General features: G+C 47.5%; 2 protein-coding genes across 2 annotated transcripts in view; one reads left to right on the forward strand and one right to left on the reverse strand.

The window, feature by feature from the left end:
• The window catches only part of LOC116034480 (acetyl-coenzyme A synthetase 2-like, mitochondrial), a 575,508-nt gene that overhangs the window by 217,540 nt on the left and 335,468 nt on the right, over positions 1-22,500 (forward strand). The window lies entirely within an intron of this gene.
• Positions 15,484-22,500, reverse strand: part of LOC118493214 (DNA replication complex GINS protein PSF1-like) — a 12,724-nt gene continuing 5,707 nt past the window's right edge. Inside the window, exons 5-7 of the mRNA XM_035992246.1 lie at positions 16,261-16,377; positions 15,909-15,983; positions 15,484-15,671 (exon numbers count right to left, since the gene is read on the reverse strand). Coding sequence (XP_035848139.1) covers positions 15,603-15,671; positions 15,909-15,983; positions 16,261-16,377 — 261 coding nt within the window. The 3' untranslated portion in view covers positions 15,484-15,602. The remainder of the gene's footprint in view (positions 15,672-15,908; positions 15,984-16,260; positions 16,378-22,500) is intronic.

The following is a 22,500-nucleotide window of genomic DNA, read 5'->3' on the forward strand; positions in this document are numbered from 1 at the left end:
TTTCTTTAAACTTAACTGTGTGTGTGTGTGTGTGCTCTGTCGTTGTGTGTGGTGAGTGTGTCTCTGTGTGTGTGGTGGTGTGTGTGTCTTGTGGTAGTGTGTGTGTGTATATGTGTGGGGTGGGGGTCTCTGTTGAGGTAGAGTGATATGTGTGGGTGGTGTGTGTTGTATCTGATCTGTGGGGTGTGTGTGTATCTGTGTGTGTGTGTGTGTGTCTCTGTGTGTGTGTGCTGTGTGTGTTGTGTCTGTGTGTGTGTTGTATCTGTGTGTGGGTGGAGTGTCTCTGTTGGGCTGTGTGTGTGTGATCCTTGGTTTGTGTGTGGTCGTGTGATGTGTGTGGATGTTGTGTATGTGTTAATGTCTTGTGTAACGTGGTACGTGGGTGTGGTGTGCCTATGTCTGGCTGGATGTATGTGTGTTCTGTCTGTTTTTGTGTGTGGTGTGTGTGTTGGTGGTGCTGTGTGTGTGTGATGACTGCCTCTGTCTGTGTTGTGTGGGTGTGTGTGTGTGTGGTGTGGTGTGTTGTGCTTGTTGTGTGTGTCGGTGTGTGTGTGTGATTGGTGTAGTGATGTGTGTCTCGTTCTGTGTGTGGGTGTTGTGTGTGTGTGTAGGATTTGCCTCTGTGTGTGGAGACGTGTGTGTCTGTGTGTGGATGACTTGTCTGTGTGTGTGGTGGTCGTGTGTGTGTGTGTGTATGGGTGTGGTGTCTGCTCTGTGTGTGGTGTGTGTGTGTTGTGTGTGTGTGTGTGTGTGTGTGTGAGAGTGGGGGGCTTGTGTGTGTGTGTGTGTGTGTGAGAATAGAATATCATGTTAATAGTGTAGAATAATGAATTGAGTAGACTTCTTAAAGATTCTGATATTTAATGGCCTCATCACACAAACAAACGGCTATCTACTGACTCTCGCTTTCTCTATAGTTCACGTAGTATAAACACTACAGAGGGAAACGTTCTCAGCACAGCTAGAGAGACGACCGGACAGACAGGAAGCTACAGATCAGCTAGAGACCGCAGCAGACAGACACCAGGAGGACACAGACATGACAGGCAGGCATGATCAGATCACCAGACAGAATACGCAGACACCACACAGACACACGAACAGAAACGAGACGACCACAACACAGAGAGACATGACAGACACTATCAGCTAGAGGAACCTTGCCTGAGTGCTCTGCAGGGGAGGAAGAACAGGGACGGGATGTTAAACTCTGTTTTGCTATTCCTCTGTGCGTCCTGCAAACTCCAGGTATCGTGAGAGAGGGTCTGGATGCTGAGCAGGCCGGACCCATGCAGCTGAGCAACGAGCAAAACGCCGAGCTGAGCGCGTTCTCCGTGGAGGAGGACAGAGGAGCGCTCCGGATGGCAGAACGGGAGGCGCCATGGCGGGAGCCGTCTAAAAGGAGCGGAGGAGGCAAGGAAACTACGTTGAGCAAAGTGACCGACGTTTTTGTGTCAGTTCATCGCGTTACTGGACTCTTCGAAGTTGCGTACAAAATGTATCAGAGAGAGAGTTCTTACAAAACAGAAACAGACTCTCAACGTTGACTCCTCTCACGTGCTATACCACAGGGCTCAAGCCTCACCGGGCGTGCTCCGCCGTAGCGTTAGGGTGGTTTCAGGTGCGTCAGCTGCAGAGGACGCGGCGTTGCAGCAGGAGAGAGAAAGCGCAGCGCAGGCAGTCTGACGCAGGAGAGGAGGCAGCTGGCTTGGAGCGAGAGCTCAGGCACCTTCACGGAGAGGTGCTTCAAACGATGCGCCATCTTCTGAGAGAGAGCTGAGAGAGAGAGACAGAGGCCGCGAGAGAAGAAAAGGAGAGGGGGAACACCAAGAGGAGAGAACAGAGAGAGCAGCAGAAAACAGCGAGAGAGCAGACACAGAGACAGAGGAGGCCTGCCGGACAGACACACGCTGGTCATCTCTCTCTTTTCTGACACCACTGTGACTTGTGATCAGACTTTGATTAACGCATGACTAAAAAAAAAGGCATAGACGGAGTAAACTCCTAATAGGGGGCCCCACCTACCAACTGAGCTACACCAGGCCAACTTGACCTTTTTTCCGACATACTATAATATGAACTTTTTAGTTAGCCTTTTTTGCATGCTTACAGGCCATATCAACAATGATAGCTATCCTATCACATCCAAGATATAATAAATAAAAATAAAGAAATGAACAGACGTAAAAAATTTGAAAACAGTTAAAAAAGTACGCACGTTAAGGTATCAGACGCCTTTCTAGCTCTGGTGTAGTTCGGAAGGTTGGCTTGTATAATCGTGCCAACACTCCAATCTCAACTCCCGGTCCACTTTACGAGCTTTTTCAGAGCTTTCTCTGCATGTTAGTGGTCTTCACTTGAGGAAGAGGGCATGGGTGAGAAGTAGAGATGCCAGATTCCACCTTAAGGGCCGTTTCTGATTTTCTTTGAGTGTAGACCAGCTGATACTGAATTTAGTCGATTCCCGATTATTTTTTCGAACCACGACAGCACACACCATATTTAATTTTCTATCTTTGCTTGCTACAGGAATGTGGTAGAAAAAGATAACAAGGAATGACTATATAATAGCAACATATACTACTCTGGTGTTGGACATTCACCAACCATCTAAAGAGCAATGGTAGTAGCCATTTTCCTTCTTTTCACGTGAGTGATGTTGTCCAACTCACAGAAATAGTGATTAGGGTTTTGGGTGGTCGTCCCTGCCAGCCCTACTTTCTCCTATGCAGGTGTTGCATATGTAAAATTGTTAGTCTTCTGCACACACGCTGAGACTTCCAAACAGCTTGACAGGTTGCAGGTTAATTCATCAGGTTCCTAACAGTGGAGAACTAGCGCGACACCGGAGGAGAAGTGAGAGAAAGGAGTAACGAGAGCGTGCTGTGGCGTTCGTTGCCGTGGCGTCCGTGCCGTAGAGAGTGTCGGTGGTGCGTGGTTGCGTCCTTGAGAACTGTAATGGTATAAAATTATGTGGCAGTTAATGTGGAGCGTTGACAGCATGGGAACATGCACCATAGTCAGACTGACCTGGATAGGCGACGTCATGGTAGGCCACGAGCACGTTAAAACGGCCCCAAATTCTGGTCACGGCCGGCTCTATCGGATTGCATCTCTCGTGGAGGCAGTTTGAGATCTGGAACCTTCGAGTCTCGGCTCAGTGTGTGTGATTGGGTGTGAGAGTGACGGCTTCAATTCAAGTTTTATTAAGTTTCCCAGTGGGCCGTCTGTCGGCGCCTGGAGGCGAGGCGCTCAGCGGTGCGAACTCTGAAAGCATTGAAGGCGAGGTGGAGGAGGATAAATCCAAAACTGCTGAGAGAAAGCCGACGACCGAAACAACAAAGGTTACAAACACACCACAAAAACGCAAACAACCAGATAGCAGGGGGAATGAGAGGGGGCACCGCCGGGAGCAAGGCGGGAAGAGAGGGGAACGCCACATGAAGGGGGGGAAAGGAGAGGAAAGCCAGGACAGGGGGAAAGTGAGGAAGGGGGAAACGCCAAAGGAGGGGGAAATGAGAGGGAGGGAAACGCAAAGCAGGGGGATGAGAGGGGAAACGCCAGAGCAGGGGGAATGAGGGGGGAAACGCCAGCCAGAGCAGGGGGAAATGAGAGGGGGGGAAATGCCGAGCCGGGGGAAGGAGAGGGGAAAACGCCAACCTGACAGAGCAGGGGGAATGAGTGGGGGAAAGACCAGAGCACGGGGGAATGAGAGGGCGGAAACACAGAGAGGGGGACATGCGGAGGAGAAAACGCCAGAGCAGGGGAATGGACGGGGAACACCAGAGCAGGGGGAATGAGCGGAGGAAACGCGGTCATGAGCACGGGCGAAATGAGAGGGGGGAACACCAGCGCCAGGGGAATGAGAGGATGGAACGCAGAAGCAGGGGGGAATTGAAGAGGGGAAACGCCGACAGGCGGAATGAGCGCGGGGAACGCCAGAGCAGGCTTGGGAACACGAGGAGGGGGGGGAAAAGCACAGAGGCAGGGGGAATGAGAGGGGGAAACCGTAGGCAGTGTAACTGTAGCCTGAATGTGGTGGTTGTCTCTTCAGGTGGCAGAAGTGCAGCCGTCGCTGCAGACGCGTGGAGCGGAGGAGGAGCAGCGGCGCTCTCAGCTCCGACGCCGTGGTCAGGGAAACTCGGCCACTTCAGGAAGGCGGTGACCGCGCTGCACAGGAAAAGCGGCCAGGACGCCAGAGCAAGGTCTGCACATACCTTGAAATGATAGTATTAATTGCTCCAGCTTCTAAAAACAGTAACAATATGGTGTCAGGGAAAGGGTCACCAAACAATCTGACGACATCACAGGTAGGCTCGTGAGCCATAGTGACAGTCCAAAAAGGACGTAAATATCGCCTGCCGGCGAGTTGCCCGCTTTGTGAAGCGCCGAGCAGAGGTAGCGAAACGGCCTTTTTTTTTTTTTTATTCCCAGCGTGCGCTCGACAGCCAAAGCGGGGGAGGACAAGGAGGCGACTGACGGGTTCAGCCGACAACGTGATGCCAGGACTCTCAGAGTGTGGACTGCAGTCTCTATTGTAATGGCCAGGTTAAGATGCGATCTTTATGGTGAATGAAAGGCTTGAATCCACAAGTAGCGCATCCCAATCAGATCACGGGGGGGGGGGCATTGACGTACAACGAGCTGCCAGGGTCTGCGTTGTTTAACCTTCTTCCCTTATTCTTTAGTCAGTAGAAACGGCAACGGGTCTGTAAGCCTTATGTTTCATTAGCGGCCACCCTCTAGTTCAAGAGTGAGCCTTGCGCTTAGAGTACCCCCCAGTGAGCACCAGCAAGGTGTTTGTTTTATAACAATAGTCCAACGACGATCTCATGACATCCATGTTGCCGCGCCAGCTGGTTGCGTCTCGTCGATACCCAACTTAAGTGTGTAAAAAATAAGCTATTTTGAGCTCAGCTCAAAGTGTCCCTATTCACTCCCATTCAAAAGGCCGTTTTGACCCAATAAAGATGAGGACATACGGGGGAATCTTAAAAGCTCTGCGCTTCCGTCCAAAAATCTGTTTTAAACTAAGTTTGACGACATACATTCACAAAAAGACCCTAGTTGCATTGTGGAGAGGAGTTAGCTGTAAACAAACAAAAGGTAGTGTTTTTGGTATTTTGGTGGGGAAGGAGAGACTGTGTGGTTACTAGTGAGTGCCCAGCATTCTCCGTTGGTTTTTCAGGTGGAGGAGTCTGGAGAGGCAGCGGTAGGACGATGGGCCGGAGAACGCGAGCTGGTGCACGCTCTGCGAGGAAGCAAGGAGGAGAGGAGGAGACCCACACCAAGCTCAGGCCGAACAAGGCGCTCCCAGACCTCACCAGGTAACCACACACCAAGAAACACTCAGTTTTAAGGCGCTGCGTCAACCGGACAAACACACACACACACACACCCACACACACACACACACACACACAACACACACACACACAACACACACACATGACCACACACAAACACACACACACGACACACACAGGACACACACACACACACACACACACCCCCACAAATACCTACATAGAAACACAGAAATCGACACAGCACCACAAACACAGGACACTACCCAACACACCCACAATCTAGACACACACACACGGACACACACACAGACCACATACAACTGCACATACACACAGAACAACACATACCACACACACACATACACACAGACACAGACACACATACACACACACACACACATCCAGCTACGACACATACAAGGACACAGTACACACACACACAGAATATATACACACACGACCCACACACACACACATATACACACAGACACACATGCACAGACACACAGGACACACCCCATACACACACACCCACACACACCCACACCACACCACCCAGACCCAACACCACACACACACCTGCACACACACACACACACACCACCATAGACACACACAGAACACAAACACACAACAAACAAACACACACACACCCCACACACACATAGAACACACCCACACACATAGAAACAAACACACACAAATAGACACACACACAAATAACCACACAGACACACACACACACAAAACAACACACACCCACAAACACACACACACACCGATTTAACTCCTACCAAAAGTCATGTTTTGGTAAGGTACTTGTACTTTTAGTAGTATGCTTTCAGTCTTTATGCAGACTGCTCTAGTCTTATTTGATTCCCATAGTTTCTAAACATGACCCCCATGATTGTTTCAGCGGTCGGAAGCAGCCAGAAGCTGAAGACCAAAAATGACCCAACTGGAGCCGGAGCGGACGCAGGCTCAGACCAGGTCGGGGACGGGAGAAAACACAACATTGATACTAAACAACGATACCCAGATTAATAATATATTACACGTAAATAACACATAATATAGGCTAAAAGTGTGTGACAACATTATGGGAGGGATCCCTACAGAGAAGACCTTTTAGTTAAAGAGGTAAGATCTTTTAGTTAACCTGAAACAGACACGAACCGAAAATCCCTCACCAAGCACCAGACTCCATGTAAATAATCAAGGGACTGGTAGCGGTCTAGAGCCGCATATTTCCCCAGCTCCTGTAAAATAATCGAGGCCTTTAGCGTGTATAGAAAACAGCATATTTACACCAGATCCATGTAAATAATAAGACTTTTAGTGTGTATAGACCAGATATTTCACAGATTCCATGTAAATAATCAGGACTTTTAGCGTGTATAGAGCCAGCATATTTCCACCAGACTCCATGTAAATAATCAGACTTTAGCGTGTATAGAGCCAGCATATTTCCACCAGACTCCATGTAATAATCAGGACTTTTAGCGTGTATAGAGCAGCATTATTCCACCAGACTCATGTAAATATCAGGACTTTTAGCGTGTATAGAACCAGCATATTTCCACAGTACTCATGTAAATAATCTCTGGAATTTAGCGGCTATAGAGCAGCATATTTCACAGACTCCATGTAAATAATCAGGACTTTTAGCGTGTATAGAGCCAGCATATTTCACCAGAACTCCATGTAAATATATCAGGACTTTTCTTTTAGCGTGTATCGAGCAGCATATTTCCACCAGACTCATGTAACGAATCACTACCTTAGCGTGGTATAGAGCCAGGCAGATTTCCACCAGCACTCCATGTCAATAATCAGGACTTTTTATGGTGTATAGAGCCACCTATTCCACCAGACTCACATGTATAATTCACTACCGTTAGTCGTGTATAGAGCCAGCATTTGCACCAGAACGCCATGTAAAGAATCAGTACTTTGAGTGTGTATAGAGGCCAGCATATGTCCACCAGACGCTCATGTAACTAATCAGGCATTTTAGCGTGTATAGAGCCTAGCAGGGTATTTCCACCAGACTCATGTAAATACTCAGGCCTTTGAGCGTGTCTAGAGCAAGCCGCTATTTCCACATGTAAAGAATTAGGGTTGTTTCAACCAACAGAGTGGTGATGTTGGCACAGTGGAAAGATGAACCAAGACGGCTTTGGTAGTTTGATTAGTTTCTGTCTCACTTTGAATGACAGTGTGTTTACGATGATAAACCGTCTGCATTAGTACATGGAGGTCTGTAGTGGGTGTGTGATGGGGATTTCGGGGTGTTTCATGTTAAACTAAAGGATCTTACTCTTAACTAAAAGGTATATCTCTGTAGGTGATCCAGCGACACACACACACACACACACCACACACACAACACAGACACAGACACACCACAGGACACGGCCTGAGACACGGAAACCTGAGAAACATAGGTCAGTTTAAATATTACTATAAGTAACCTTTGAAACCGTGCTGTGTGCGCGCGTGCAGGTGGTGCGGGCGGACACGGGCGCGTCGGCAGGGCTTCTGAAGCGCAGCACGCGCGGCGCTGCAGAGATGCGCAGCGGTGTAGGCTTGGGCCGACGGTTACAGCGAGCCAGCAGACGCGAAGAGCTGCACCGCACGCCAGGCTGCGGGAGGCGCAGAGGAAGAGTCAGCAGCTGGAGGAGCAGCTGAGACTTCAGAATCAGCAGGGCAGCGTCTCAGCTATCGGCCGGGAAGACAGGTGAACAATTCTACGATACGATACGTGTACGCTACGACTTTATTGTCAGCCAAGGCTCGAAATTCTTTGTGCATCTGGTAGCTCGCGTATAGAAAAGAAAGGAAAGACATTCACATAATACATACGAAAACGAGGGCTGTCAAACACACTTACAAACAATTTCGTTATTCGTCGATAATCGCATATTGTATCACGCTGATTAAAATTCTATTAGTTGGCATTCAGAACATGGAAAGCCATTCTTACCAGTGGATCTTGATTGGGATCAAATGACATGCAAAGAGAAAGTTACGTTATGGAACTTGATTTTAAGATTGCAGATGATTTATTGCCTGTAAACACAAAGAGAAAAATGTAGTGAATCTGTGCATGCTTGCACAATCCGCACAGTAGCATAACTAAAACACTACAAATCCTCATGCCATTACTAGAGTCCATATCGTGTAGTAAACTATATAGTGCTGTCAATACCATAATTTCTTTTAATTCTCTGAATTCTGCGATTAAAAAAAATTAATCGGGGACCAAAATCCCCGCGGCGGCCCTTATTGCATCGGCGATAACGCGTAATGCTGACAGCCCGAGACCACACATACATGAGATTAATACAGCCAGACATACAGGCATATACATTAAACTACCTCAATGACATAAACTCCAAGTAGGAAAAACAAAGAGAATATGTATAACAACATAAAATGGACATGACATACACACAGACATGTCTTGGAGAGTTGATCCTGAAATAAGTATTGCACTGGATTAATGTAGCTGGTTTAACAAGATAATAGCAACGGCTGACCTCATCTTAGGATCTTTTAGCAGCTCCATGTTAGTTCCAACGCAGTTTGGAAACAAAGGAACTAATCCTGAACTCTGCTCTGCTCAGCATCACGTCGTATTTACAGAAAACATTTTGGTCCCTCTGGTCTGTCCGTCTGTCTGTCTGTCTGTCTGTCTGTCTGTCTCTGTGTGTGTGTGTGTGTGTGTGTGTGTGTTGTGTGTGTGTGTGTGTGTGTGTGTGTGTGTGGTGTGTGTGTGTGTTGTGTTCAGGATCAGTATGAGAAGCGCTGTCTGCCCTGCAGCAGAGGATGCAGGAGCTGGAGACCAAGCTGAAGGGCGTCGGATGGTTCTGCAGGAGAAAGTCCAGGAGCTCACAGAACAGGTTCACACACCACCACAACACACACACACACACACTCACAACAACACACCTCACACACACCACACACACCTCACACACACCTCACACACACACACACCACACACACCCACACCTCCCACACCTCACACACACACACCTCACACACACCACCACACCTCCACACACACCTACACACACACACACACCCACACAACCACACCTCACCCACACACACACACACACACCTCACACACACACACCTCACACACACACACACACACCTCACACACACACACACACACACCTCACACACACACCTCACACACACACACACCTCACACACACCTCACACACACACACACACACCTCACACACACACACACACCTCACACACACCTCACACACACACACACCTCACAACACACCACAAACACACACACACACCTCACACACACACACACACCTCACACACACGCACCACACCAACACACCTCACACACACACCCACACCTCACACACACCTCACACACACACACTCACACACACCTCCACACACACACCTCACACACACCGTCACACACAGCTCACACACACACACCTCACACACACCACACACACACACACCTCACACACACACCCACCACACCTCACACACACCTCACACACAGCTCACACACACACACACCTCACACACACCCACCACACACACACCTCACACACACCACACACACACCCCACCCACACACACTTCACACACCACACACCACACACCCACCACACCCACACACCACACTCACACCACACACAACACACCACACACCTCACACCACCTCACACACACACACACACCACCACCTCACACACACACACTCACACACACACTCACACACACACACACACACACACACACAGAAACACACACACACACACACACCTCACCACACACACACACACACACACACACACCTCACACACACACCTCACACACACACCTCACACACACACACACACACACACACACTCACACACACACACACACACACACACACACACACAGAAACACCACACACACACACACACACACAGAAACACACACACACAGAAACACACACACACACACACACACACCTCACACACACACAGAAACACACACACACACACCTCACACACACACCTCACACACACCACACACACCCCACACACACACCTCACACACACACACACACACCTCACACACACACACCTCACACACACACCACACACACACCTCACACCACACACCTCACACACACACACACACACCTCACACACACACACACCTTCACACACACACACCACACCTCACACACACGCTAATCTGTCGTCTGCTTGTCGTCTGGCTGTTGTTTCCTGCAGCTGGCGAGGAACAGGAAGTCGAGTGCGTTGCTGAAGGATCTGTACGTGGAGAACTCCCAGCTGATGAAGGCTCTGCAGGTCACCGAGCAGCGGCAGAAACACGCCGAGAAGAAGAACTTCCAGCTGGAGGACAAAGTCAGCGCTCTGAACAAACTGCTGCAAGAGATCGTCCCTGCCTCGCTCATCACATAGCTCGCCACGTAGCCGCCACGTAGCTCGCCGCGTAGTTCGCCACGTAGCACTGACACTACAGCAGCTGGTCTGAGATCAGTTTTACTGATGCTACATCTCCACGTTATGGTTTAAAAAGGAATATTTTCTGCTACGTTTCCCCCTCTCATGTCCCCCTGCTTGGTGTTCCCCCCCTCTCATTCCCCTGCTCTGACGTTCTCCCCTCATTCTTCCCCTGCTCTGGCGTTTCCCCCTCTCATCCCCCTGCTCTGGTGTTCCCCCCCTCTCATTCCCCCTGCTCTGACGTTCTCCCCTCTCATTCCCCCTGCTCTGGTGTTTCCCCCTCTCATTCCCCCTGCTCTGGTGTTCCCCCCCTCTCATTCCCCCTGCTCTGACGTTCTCCCCTCTCATTCCCCCTGCTCTGCCGTTCCCCCCTCTCATTCCCCCTGCTCTGACGTTCCCCCCTCTCATTCCCCTGCTCTGACATTCTCCCTCTCATTCCCCCTGCTCTGGTGTTTCCCCCTCTCATTCCCCCTGCTCTGGCGTTCCCCCCTCTCATTCCCCCTGCTCTGGTGTTCCCCCCTCTCATTCCCCCTGCTCTGGCGTTCCCCCCTCTCATTCCCCCTGCTCTGGCGTTCCCCCCTCTCATTCCCCCTGCTCTGGTGTTTCCCCCTCTCATTCCCCCTGCTCTGGCGTTCCCCTCTCATTCCCCCATGCTCTGCCGTTCCCCCTCTCATTCCCCCTGCTCTGACGTTCTCCCCTCTCATTCCCCCTGCTCTGACATTCTCCCTCTCATTCCCCTGCTCTGGTGTTCCCCCCCTCTCATTCCCCCTGCTCTGGCGTTCCCCCCTCTCATTCCCCCTGCTCTGGCGTTCCCCCCTCTCTTCCCCCTGCTCTGGCGTTCCCCCTCTCATTCCCCCTGCTCTGGTGTTCCCCCCCTCTCATTCCCCCTGCTCTGGCGTTCCCCCTCTCATTCCCCCTGCTCTGGCGTTCCCCCTCTCATTCCCCCTGCTCTGGCGTTCCCCCCTCTCATTCCCCTGCTCTGGCGTTCCCCCCTCTCATTCCCCCTGCTCTGGTGTTTCCCCCTCTCATTCCCCCTGCTCTGGCGTTCCCCCCTCTCATTCCCCCTGCTCTGGCGTTCCCCCTCTCATTCCCCTGCTCTGCAGTCTCCACGCTGCCTCCTGTGTATGTCCAGTATACCAGGATGTGATGAGATATGAGGTTTTGGGCGTGTTAGTTTAAACAGAGATTAGTTCCTCTACTGGAGATAAAAACTCTCGGTGCACGGAGATCACTTTGGGCTCCAAACTCAAACGCTTAAAAACCCAAAACGTAGCGCTGGAGATGGAGCCTGGAGCAGCTCGAGGGATCGGTCAGTTAGTCTGTTTTTGAGAGACTTTTGGTGCTTTCGAGGGTTAGTTTGGATTCCCAAATCTCACAGACGATGAGCAAATGTCTCAGCATCTGTTGTGATTCCACCAAACTTCATTGAAAAAATCATGAATTTAAAAGTGACCTGAGGAGATAATCTTCTCTGCAAAAAAATGAATAAGCAGAGCTGAGAACCAGTAACCAGGTGAGATGCTGTGGCTACATCTACACTGCTACGTTTCGGTTTAATAACTGATATCTTACTCCTTTGGGCCCCGAGCCCCTAAAACTTTAAAGGTCCCATGACATGCTGCTTTTTGGATGCTTTTATATAGACCTAGTGGTCCCCTAATACTGTATCTGAAGTCTCTTTTATAGACCTTAGTGGTCCCCTAATACTGTATCTGAGTCTCTTTTATATAGACCTTAGTGGTCCCCTAATACTGTATCTGAAGTCTCTTTATATAGACCTTAGTGGTCCTCTAATACTGTATCTGAAGTCTCTTTATATAGACCTTATTGGTCCCCTAATACTGTATCTGAAGTCTCTTTTATATAGACCTTAGTGGTCCCCTAATACTGTATCTGAAGTCTCTTTATATAGACCTTAGTGGTCCCCTAATACTGTATCTGAAGTCTCTTTATATAGACCTTAGTGGTCCCCTAATACCGTATCTCTGGGTGGGCAAAGCAGAGAAAGGGGAGGTAACCTTTCCCCTTATGACGTCATAAAGGGAAGATTCCTGATTGGTCCATCTGAGTTTTCATTTTCTGAAAGTCAGAGCAGGATACCAGGGCTCGGTTTACACCTATCACCATTTCTAGTCACTGGGGGACCATAGCAGGCTGGGGGAACTCATATTAATGTTAAAAAACCTCATAAAGTGATATTTTCATGCCATGGGACCTTTTAACTTTTGGAAAACTCTGCTGCCCCCGTCTAGGTTTGAGAAACTGAGATGTTGCTTGACCCAAACGGAGACATTTGGGAAGGACGACGCTGACGCCAGTCAGCCTACGTTTACACTGCTACGTGTTGGTTTAAAAACCACTATCTTTGGCTGTTTACACGTCACATTCTTTCAACGTTTTACTCATTTTATTACAACTTTTTTTGTCATTTTTTTCCAATGTTTTTCATGGAAGTTTGTAGCTTTTTTCTGTCTTGTTACGTTTAGTAACGTCAGAGAATCTGCTAAATCTCTGGTGTAGACGGAGATGGTTTTTGTCTGAAAAACGCTGCTTAATAAATCCAAAGGTGGAGAGTAGAGGAGTCTGACTCCCAGGTACATCAGGTGTGGGCGTGGCCTCTTATACATGAGTCATCACCGTCACACTCACCTGTTACATCTAGTCTACACACACACTCTTAGGTAACACACATAAACACACACACACACACACACACACACACACTTAGGTAACAAACACACACACACACACTTAGGTAACACACACACATAAACACACACACACACACTTAGGTAACCCATACACACATAGACACACACACACACATAGACATACACACACAGACACACACTTAGGTAACACACACACATACAGACACACACACACATGATAACACACACATGATAACACACACATACACACTCTGAAGTATTTCAGCCATGAGGGTATTATTTACTTTGTTCTATATATTTTTTATTGTTATTTTGGTATCAAAATGAGAGGTATTTTTGGTGAGGTGTGTTTCAGTCTGTATTTCCCCGTCAGAGTGAGAGCTCTCGCTTCCTGTTCAGGTACAACCAACCAAATCACACACCTGTCTGTCTCTCCATCTGCCTGTCTGTCTGTCCGTGCACCAAAGAGTGAGTCAGACAGACATGTATGTATCATACTGTAATATGAAAACTACATTAAATATGTTTTATCACACAGCGTTGTTTCTTCAGTTGGAGCCGGTTTTTAAAGAGCTCATATTATATTATGCTCATTCGTAAGATCACATGATCAGTAGCTAGGTAAGATCACATGATCAGTAGCTAGGTAAGATCACATGATCAGTAGCTAGGTAGATCACATGATCAGTAGCTAGGTAGATCACATGATCAGTAGCTAGGTAAGATCACATGATCAGTAGCTAGGTAAGATCACATGCTCAGTAGCTAGGTAAGGACTACATGAGCTAGCTAGCTGTTTCTCCAACTTCAGTAGTACAAGGCAGGATTAACCGGGAGACTTCTTCTAAACGAGGGCGCACTTCCAACTTTGTGTGAATACCTGCAGAAACAGGGACATGGAAGCAGTTCTTTGTAGATTATGGTGAACTAGTGTGTGTTGTAGCAGTGTTTTGCCATTCAGAACGAGCTAGCATGCTAACGGTTAGCCCCCTAGCCCCTCGTCTCAGCTACTGACGTAGAAAGCCGTGCAGATTTTGACCAGCTCACCCAGAGACTGAAGGCAGGACACATTCAGAAAACCGTATCTCACTCTAAACAGCGGTAAGCTTCGCTTCAGAGCTTCTTCAAACCTCCTATGGCGCCATTTTAATGCTACCCAAGCCATCACCTCCCGTTAGCATCCCATTGACTCCCATTCATTCTGACGTCACTTTGACAGAGAATAACTTTACATCTGAAGAGTTTAAAGACTCTATTGTCCGTTGTTTATTTCTAAAGAAACACGACAATGTATAAAAGGCTCCATTACCTTGTAGCTCACGTTATGGCTCCGTAGCAGACGTTTTTATAAAATAGGCTAACGATGGGTCATAACCACGAGACTTACTGTCTCATAGTAGAGGAATTACCGTATAGTACAGGAGAAGCTCTCAGGCAGTTTGGACTTCCATTAGCTGTTTAAGTTTAATTACTAATGTTAACTATCATTTTAGTGATCATAATTAGCCTGTGTCTATGTTATCTCCTTACATATACCTACGCTCTCCAGTCTCTGCTAGATTGGGAATGATTGAGATTTCTCTTGGCACAGATACCAGAAGACTTCCAACTTTCAGACAGGTTGCTCACGTCACATCTACGTCTTCAAGCTCAGTTGGAGGCTGCTCAGTAACGCTCAGCATCACCGGGAAAGAGACTTCACTGGTCTCCGTCCAGAGACACGGGACCTGCTGCTCCATTATATACTGTTATGGTTTTTATCAAAGTTTGTATGTGTGTGGAAGCACCAGAGTCACAAAATAACTCCCCAAATCCCAGAAAAAGTGATATAATATGGGCACTTTAATATCTGTTCTTTGCTTCCACTGGCAGAGATAGAAAGTAACTAACCCTGAACATGAATTTAGAAAAAGAGACTTTATTTTTTACATCAGAATAAAAGAAGAAACTGAATTAAACTGTGTGTGCATTCAGGGGCCGTAGTGAATCTGGACGTTTGAGTTCATGACATCTGTCTGCTGTGTAAAAGAAAACGTTTGATGATTGGATGAATGGTCCTCTGCTGTCGGCCAATGGAAGCCCTGGGTTGTCTGTCAGCTGTTCCTCCGTCAGGACATGACGTGCTCCAGGACGCCCTGACGAATCAGCTGCTCACATTTCCACCGCGGCAGGAAGTGCTGCAGACAGACACACGGACGTTAAGGTGACTACTTCCTGTTGGATACGTTCACTCAGAGAATATACACACACACACACACACACACACACACACACACACACACACACACACACACACCTAAGAAAAACAGAAAGACATTAAAACTTTCTGAAAAAGAAAAAGTATTTGATAAATTAGGATAATGAGGAACAATCACAAGTAATATATATATATATATATATACATAAAATCTGACCTGACTGTTCTTCTTCAGCAGGATCACAGTTCCATCATCGATCTCAAACTCTCCGTGGTCCTTTAAACACCTCACCTGGAAAACACAAAGTATACTAGAATATGTGTACATGTATGTGGAAATTGCAGTAAATTGCAAGAGACAATTTCTCAGTTTGAGCACACGAATGTGTGTGACCTGTATGTATGTGTGTGTGTGTGTGTGTGTGTGTGTGTGTGTGTGTGTGTGTGTGTGTGTGTGTGTGTGTGTGTGTGTGTGTGTATATATATATACACACACACACACACACACACACACACAGTGAATACACACATAAACATACAGATAAAAAGGTCCAGAATACACCGTTTACCTCGATGTAAAGGCTCTTGGGGGGCTTCATGTCCTGAGTGATGTCCAGACCCTCGCCCCCCCCTAGAGACCGCATGAAGGACGCCAGAGACTTCTTATACTGACTGAACCACTGCACCTACACACACACACACACACACACACACACGTAAATGTCTCGTTGAGATTCTCCTGTTTTCAGAGGCAGTTTACCATTGTGAGATTTTCAGAGGACAGAGGTGTCAATGGGACTGTGAGCTTCTCTGTCTGTCCTAGTTACCTCCAAACTGTCCTTATTACACTATGAGGAGGTAACATGGGTTTAACATTCTATCAGCTCTTTAAGGAACTGTGTGAAATACTCTATAATCATTCTATCACCTCTTCAATGTCAGTAATCAGCTGAGATCCCTATGTATGGGTTGACCTGTCCTCTCTCACCTGTCCTCTCACACCTGTCCTCTCTCACCTGTCCTCTCTCACCTGTCCTCTCTCGCCTGTACTCACTCACCTGTCCTCTCTCACCTGTCCTCTCTCACCTGTCCTCTCTCGCCTGTACTCACCTGTCCTCTCTCACCTGTCCTCTCTCACCTGTCCTCTCTCACCTGTCCTCTCTCACCTGTCCTCTCACCTGTAGTCTCTGACCTGTCCTCACTGACCTGTCCTCTCTCACCTGTAGTCTCTGACCTGTCCTCTCTCACCTGTAGTCTCTGACCTGTCCTCACTGACCTGTCCTCTCTCAGCTGTCCTCTCTCCTGTCCTCTCTCACCTGTAGTCTCTGACCTGTGCTTCCTGCTTCTTACAGTGCAGACGCTTTGCTGCTTGCTCCTGCCTCTGCTTGCATATTTCTGCTGATAATCTTACTTTTCCTCTGAGAGAAACTATGAGCAGCGGCTCTTGGATACTTATAAATCACTGGACTATACATTTTTTGTAGACATAGTAGGCTATTGCCATATTTCAACATTTTTGTGCGTGAGCGTGGCCTACCAATAGCTCAAGCCTGTCCTAAAGTGATTGTAGCTAAAGCTAATTAGCAGCAAGATGCCTCCCTTCTCCATGGAGGACTACTACAAACTCCTTCAGAAGATTGTTATTCTGGAAACCAAACTTCAACGGTTAGAAGTAAACCTGGAAGTGAACGGATCATGTGGAATGACACCACTTTACCATTGACCCCAAACAATGGACAGAAGCATGCCAACCCACGGCTAACTAGCACCAGCAAGACTACGGACAAACAGGAGGGCTGTGGGATAGGTAATAAATCAACAAGTGGTAGTCCTCCCTGGAACTCTTTTGGTGCAAAGCCTAAGAGTAAATCCTTTTCCTGGGAAGGACGACTAACGGGCAGGCACAGCGCCCTGAGATTTGTGATATGAACGGCTGGCCTGCATTACCATCCAGGCAGAGCGCCTCTTCTACCCCTGTACTCAGTAGGACACAGCCGTGGACAGCTGCCAAAGGGAGAATTAGCAACAAAATGCCTCCCCAACAACTGAGTGTGCAACTGGATAACAGATTTGCTCCTCTGCTGCAGGACCCTGGACATGACCTGGATTGCGTCTCATCGTCACACAGCAGGGTAAGGACTGAGAGCAATTCAAAAAGTAAAAATCTACAGGGAAAGCTAACGACTGGGCACCAAACTCTGATTGTGGGTGACTCTGCTGTAAAAGACATAAAAAGCAGTAAAAACACCAAAATTCTCTGTTTTCCCAAAGACATGGTGTCTGACTTAGCCCAAAGAATCCCGGATATCATGGCAGCACACCCAACTGTGAAGAACATTATACTGCATATAGGGTCACATGATGTTGTAAAGCAACAGTCTGAAGTGCTGAATCGTGACTTTATGAATCTGCTGAACTCAGTCAGCTCCCTAAACGTGAAGGTGTTTATCAGTGGCCCTATACCACCAGTCAGAAGAGGAGCTGAGAGATTCAGCAGACTGTTGGCACTGAACAAATGGCTTTCAACTGCATGTACCGTCCACTCTCTGCGGTTCATTGACAATTTTAACATTTTTTTGGGACCGCAGACATCTTTTTAAAGCAGATGGACTTTTCCTTAACAAGCCAGGAGTAAAGCTGTTCACCTCTAGCCTATTTTACTTTCTGCACCACACATCTGCTCCATCAGCCAAGGACACAGGACAAGATAAATCAACACAAACAAAACAAGAGGAAGACACAACAAAGTGCGGCAGTGATCCACCACAGCCCCCACCTGAGCAAAGATTTGACCATGGAGGACCTCAGAGCAGAGACAAGAAATCTCAACCCCCCTTCACCCGTCCAACACTCCTCAAACCCCCGTACCATCACCAACGCCTTTGAGGATCCATCGCTCTCCCCACTCACCCTTTCCCCTGTGTCCCCCTGCCACATGTTGGGGTTCACTGACCGGATGGAGCAGCTGGTAGATGCTGGAACCAAGTTTACCCCACTACCTTCTCCCATCACTCGCCCCCAGCATCAAACTGACCCTGTTTGGACTCAACCACTGACAGTAAAATGCCAGGCCCCTCTGCCCCCTCCAGGACGGCAGCTAACTCCTTCTCCCCAGACTGATAAGTATGCTTGTGTACAGAATGAAACAAGCTTTAACTAATATGTGCTGGGTCCAGGCTGCATGCCTAGTGGCTGTATTCCATTTTTAAGTAAAATCATTGAAAAAACGGTTTCTCTACAACTCAACCTTTTCTTGTCACTAAACAACAGTTTTGATGCCTTCCAGTCGGGTTTCCGACCACACCACAGCACTGAGACAGCTCTTGTTAAAGTCTTTAATGACATCCACTTAAACACAGATAGTGGCAAAATTTCAGTCTTGGTACTACTTGATCTCAGTGCTGCATTTGATACGGTCGACCACGACATATTACTAGACCGATTGGAAAACTGGGTTGGCATTTCTGGCTCAGTACTAAAGTGGTTTGAGTCTTATTTAAAGAATAGGGACTACTTTGTGTCTATAGGGAATTATACATCTGAGCATACAAATATGACGTGTGGAGTTCCCCAAGGCTCAGTTCTGGGGCCTCTCCTGTTTAACATCTACATGCTTCCACTGGCTCAAATTATGGAAAACAATAAAATAAGTTACCATAGTTATGCGGATGACACACAAATTTATATAACCTTATCGCCAGGTGACTATAGTCCAATACAACAACTGACTAAGTGCATTCAACAAATTAACGACTGGATGTGCCAGAACTTTCTTAAATTAAATGAAGAAAAAACTGAGGTGGTTGTTTTTGGAGCAAAAGAGGAACGATTAAAAGTCAGCACACAGCTTCAAACGATAATGTTAACAACAACAGACAAAGCCAGAAATCTTGGTGTAGTCATGGACTCAGACCTGAATTTTAACAGCCACATTAAGACAATTACAAAGTCAGCCTATTACCACCTTAAAAATATATCAAGGGTTAAAGGACTTATGTCTCAGCAGGACTTGGAAAAACTTGTCCATGCTTTTATCTTCAGTAGACTAGACTACTGTAACGGAGTCTTTACAGGTCTCCCTAAAAAATCAATCAGACAGCTGCAGCTGATTCAGAACGCTGCTGCTCCAGTCCTCACTAAGACCAAGAAAGTGGATCACATCACTCCAGTTCTGAAGTCTCTACACTGGCTTCCAGTGCCTCAAAGAATTGATTTCAAAAACTTCTGTTGGTTTATAAATCACTAAACGGTTTAGGGCCGAAATACATTTCTGATTTTCTACTACACTATGACCCCCCCAGACCTCTCAGGTGGTCTGGGACAGGTCTGCTTGTTGTCCCCAGAGTCAGAACTAAACAGGGGGAAGCAGCGTTTAGTTTCTATGCTCCACATATCTGGAACAAACTCCCAGAAAACTGCAGGTCTGCCGCAACTCTCTGTTCTTTAAATCAAGGCTGAAGACCTTTCTTTTTGATGTTGCCTTTCTTTAAATAACTTCATTTGTTATACTGAAGTTGCATTGTTGACACTGTATGACAATCTATATAAGCATAAAAAGAGAAATTCCTATTTTATCTGCTTTTATATATTTAACTGTTTTAACTGCTCTTCAATGTTTAATTTCTTATACTGCACTGTAACTTTTATTCTCGTATTTTATCTGTTTTAAATTTTTTAATCTGTTTTCATGTAAAGCACTTTGAATTGCCCTGTTGCTGAAATGTGCTATACAAATAAAGCTGCCTTGCCTCTCTCACCTGTCCTCTCTCACCTGTCCTCTCTCACCTGTCCTCTCACCTGTCGTCTCTGACCTGTCCTCTCTCCTGTAGTCTCTCACCTGTCCTCTCTCACCTGTCCTCTCTGACCTGTAGTCTCTCACCTGTAGTCTCTCACCTGTAGTCTCTCACCTGTCCTCTCTCACCTGTCCTCTCTCACCTGTCCTCTCTCACCTGTCCTCTCTCACCTGTCCTCTCTCACCTGTACTCTCTCTCCTGTAGTCTCTGACCTGTCCTCTCTCACCTGTACTCTCTCACCTGTCGTCTCTGACCTGTCCTCTCTCACCTGTAGTCTCTCACCTGTCCTCTCTCCTGTAGTCTCTGACCTGTCCTCTCTCACCTGTAGTCTCTGACCTGTCCTCACTGACCTGTAGTCTCTGACCTGTCCTCACTGACCTGTAGTCTCTGACCTGTCCTCACTGACCTGTAGTCTCTGACCTGTCCTCACTGACCTGTCCTCTCTCAGCTGTCCTCTCTCCTGTCCTCTCTCACCTGTAGTCTCTGACCTGTCCTCACTGACCTGTCCTCTCTCAGCTGTCCTCTCTCCTGTCCTCTCTCACCTGTAGTCTCTGACCTGTCCTCACTGACCTGTCCTCTCTCAGCTGTCCTCTCTCCTGTCCTCTCTCACCTGTAGTCTCTGACCTGTGCTTCCTGCTTCTTACAGTGCAGACGCTTTGCATTTTTTGTAGACATAGTAGGCTATTGCCATATTTCAACATTTTTGTGCGTGAGTGTGGCCTACCAATAGCTCAAGCCTGTCCTAAAGTGATTGTAGCTAAAGCTAATTAGCAGCAAGATGCCTCCCTTCTCCATGGAGGACTACTACAAACTCCTTCAGAAGATTGTTATTCTGGAAACCAAACTTCAACGGTTAGAAGTAAACCTGGAAGTGAACGGATCATGTGGGAATGACACCACTTTACCATTGACCCAAAACAATGGACAGAAGCATGCCAACACACGGCTAACTAGCACCAGCAAGACTACGGACAAACAGGAGGGCTGTGGGATAGGTAATAAATCAACAAGTGGTAGTCCTCCCTGGAACTCTTTTGGTGCAAAGCCTAAGAGTAAATCCTTTTCCTGGGAAGGACGACTAACGGGCAGGGCACAGCGCCCTGAGATTTGTGATATGAACGGCTGGCCTGCATTACCATCCAGGCAGAGCGCCTCTTCTACCCCTGTACTCAGTAGGACACAGCCGTGGACAGCTGCCAAAGGGAGAATTAGCAACAAAATGCCTCCCCAACAACTGAGTGTGCAACTGGATAACAGATTTGCTCCTCTGCTGCAGGACCCTGGACATGACCTGGATTGCGTCTCATCGTCACACAGCAGGGTAAGGACTGAGAGCAATTCAAAAAGTAAAAATCTACAGGGAAAGCTAACGACTGGGCACCAAACTCTGATTGTGGGTGACTCTGCTGTAAAAGACATAAAAAGCAGTAAAAACACCAAAATTCTCTGTTTTCCCAAAGACATGGTGTCTGACTTAGCCCAAAGAATCCCGGATATCATGGCAGCACACCCAACTGTGAAGAACATTATACTGCATATAGGGTCACATGATGTTGTAAAGCAACAGTCTGAAGTGCTGAATCGTGACTTTATGAATCTGCTGAACTCAGTCAGCTCCCTAAACGTGAAGGTGTTTATCAGTGGCCCTATACCACCAGTCAGAATAGGAGCTGAGAGATTCAGCAGACTGTTGGCACTGAACAAATGGCTTTCAACTGCATGTACCGTCCACTCTCTGCGGTTCATTGACAATTTTAACATTTTTTTGGGACCGCAGACATCTTTTTAAAGCAGATGGACTTTTCCTTAACAAGCCAGGAGTAAAGCTGTTCACCTCTAGCCTACTTTACTTTCTGCACCACACATCTGCTCCCTCAGCCAAGGACACAGGACAAGATAAATCAACACAAACAAAACAGGAGGAAGACACAACAAAGTGCGGCAGTGATCCACCACAGCCCCCACCTGAGCAAAGATTTGACCATGGAGGACCTCAGAGCAGAGACAAGAAATCTC

This window comes from Sander lucioperca, chromosome 15, assembly GCF_008315115.2.
Source record: "Sander lucioperca isolate FBNREF2018 chromosome 15, SLUC_FBN_1.2, whole genome shotgun sequence".
In the NCBI taxonomy this organism is placed as follows: Eukaryota; Metazoa; Chordata; class Actinopteri; order Perciformes; family Percidae; genus Sander; species Sander lucioperca.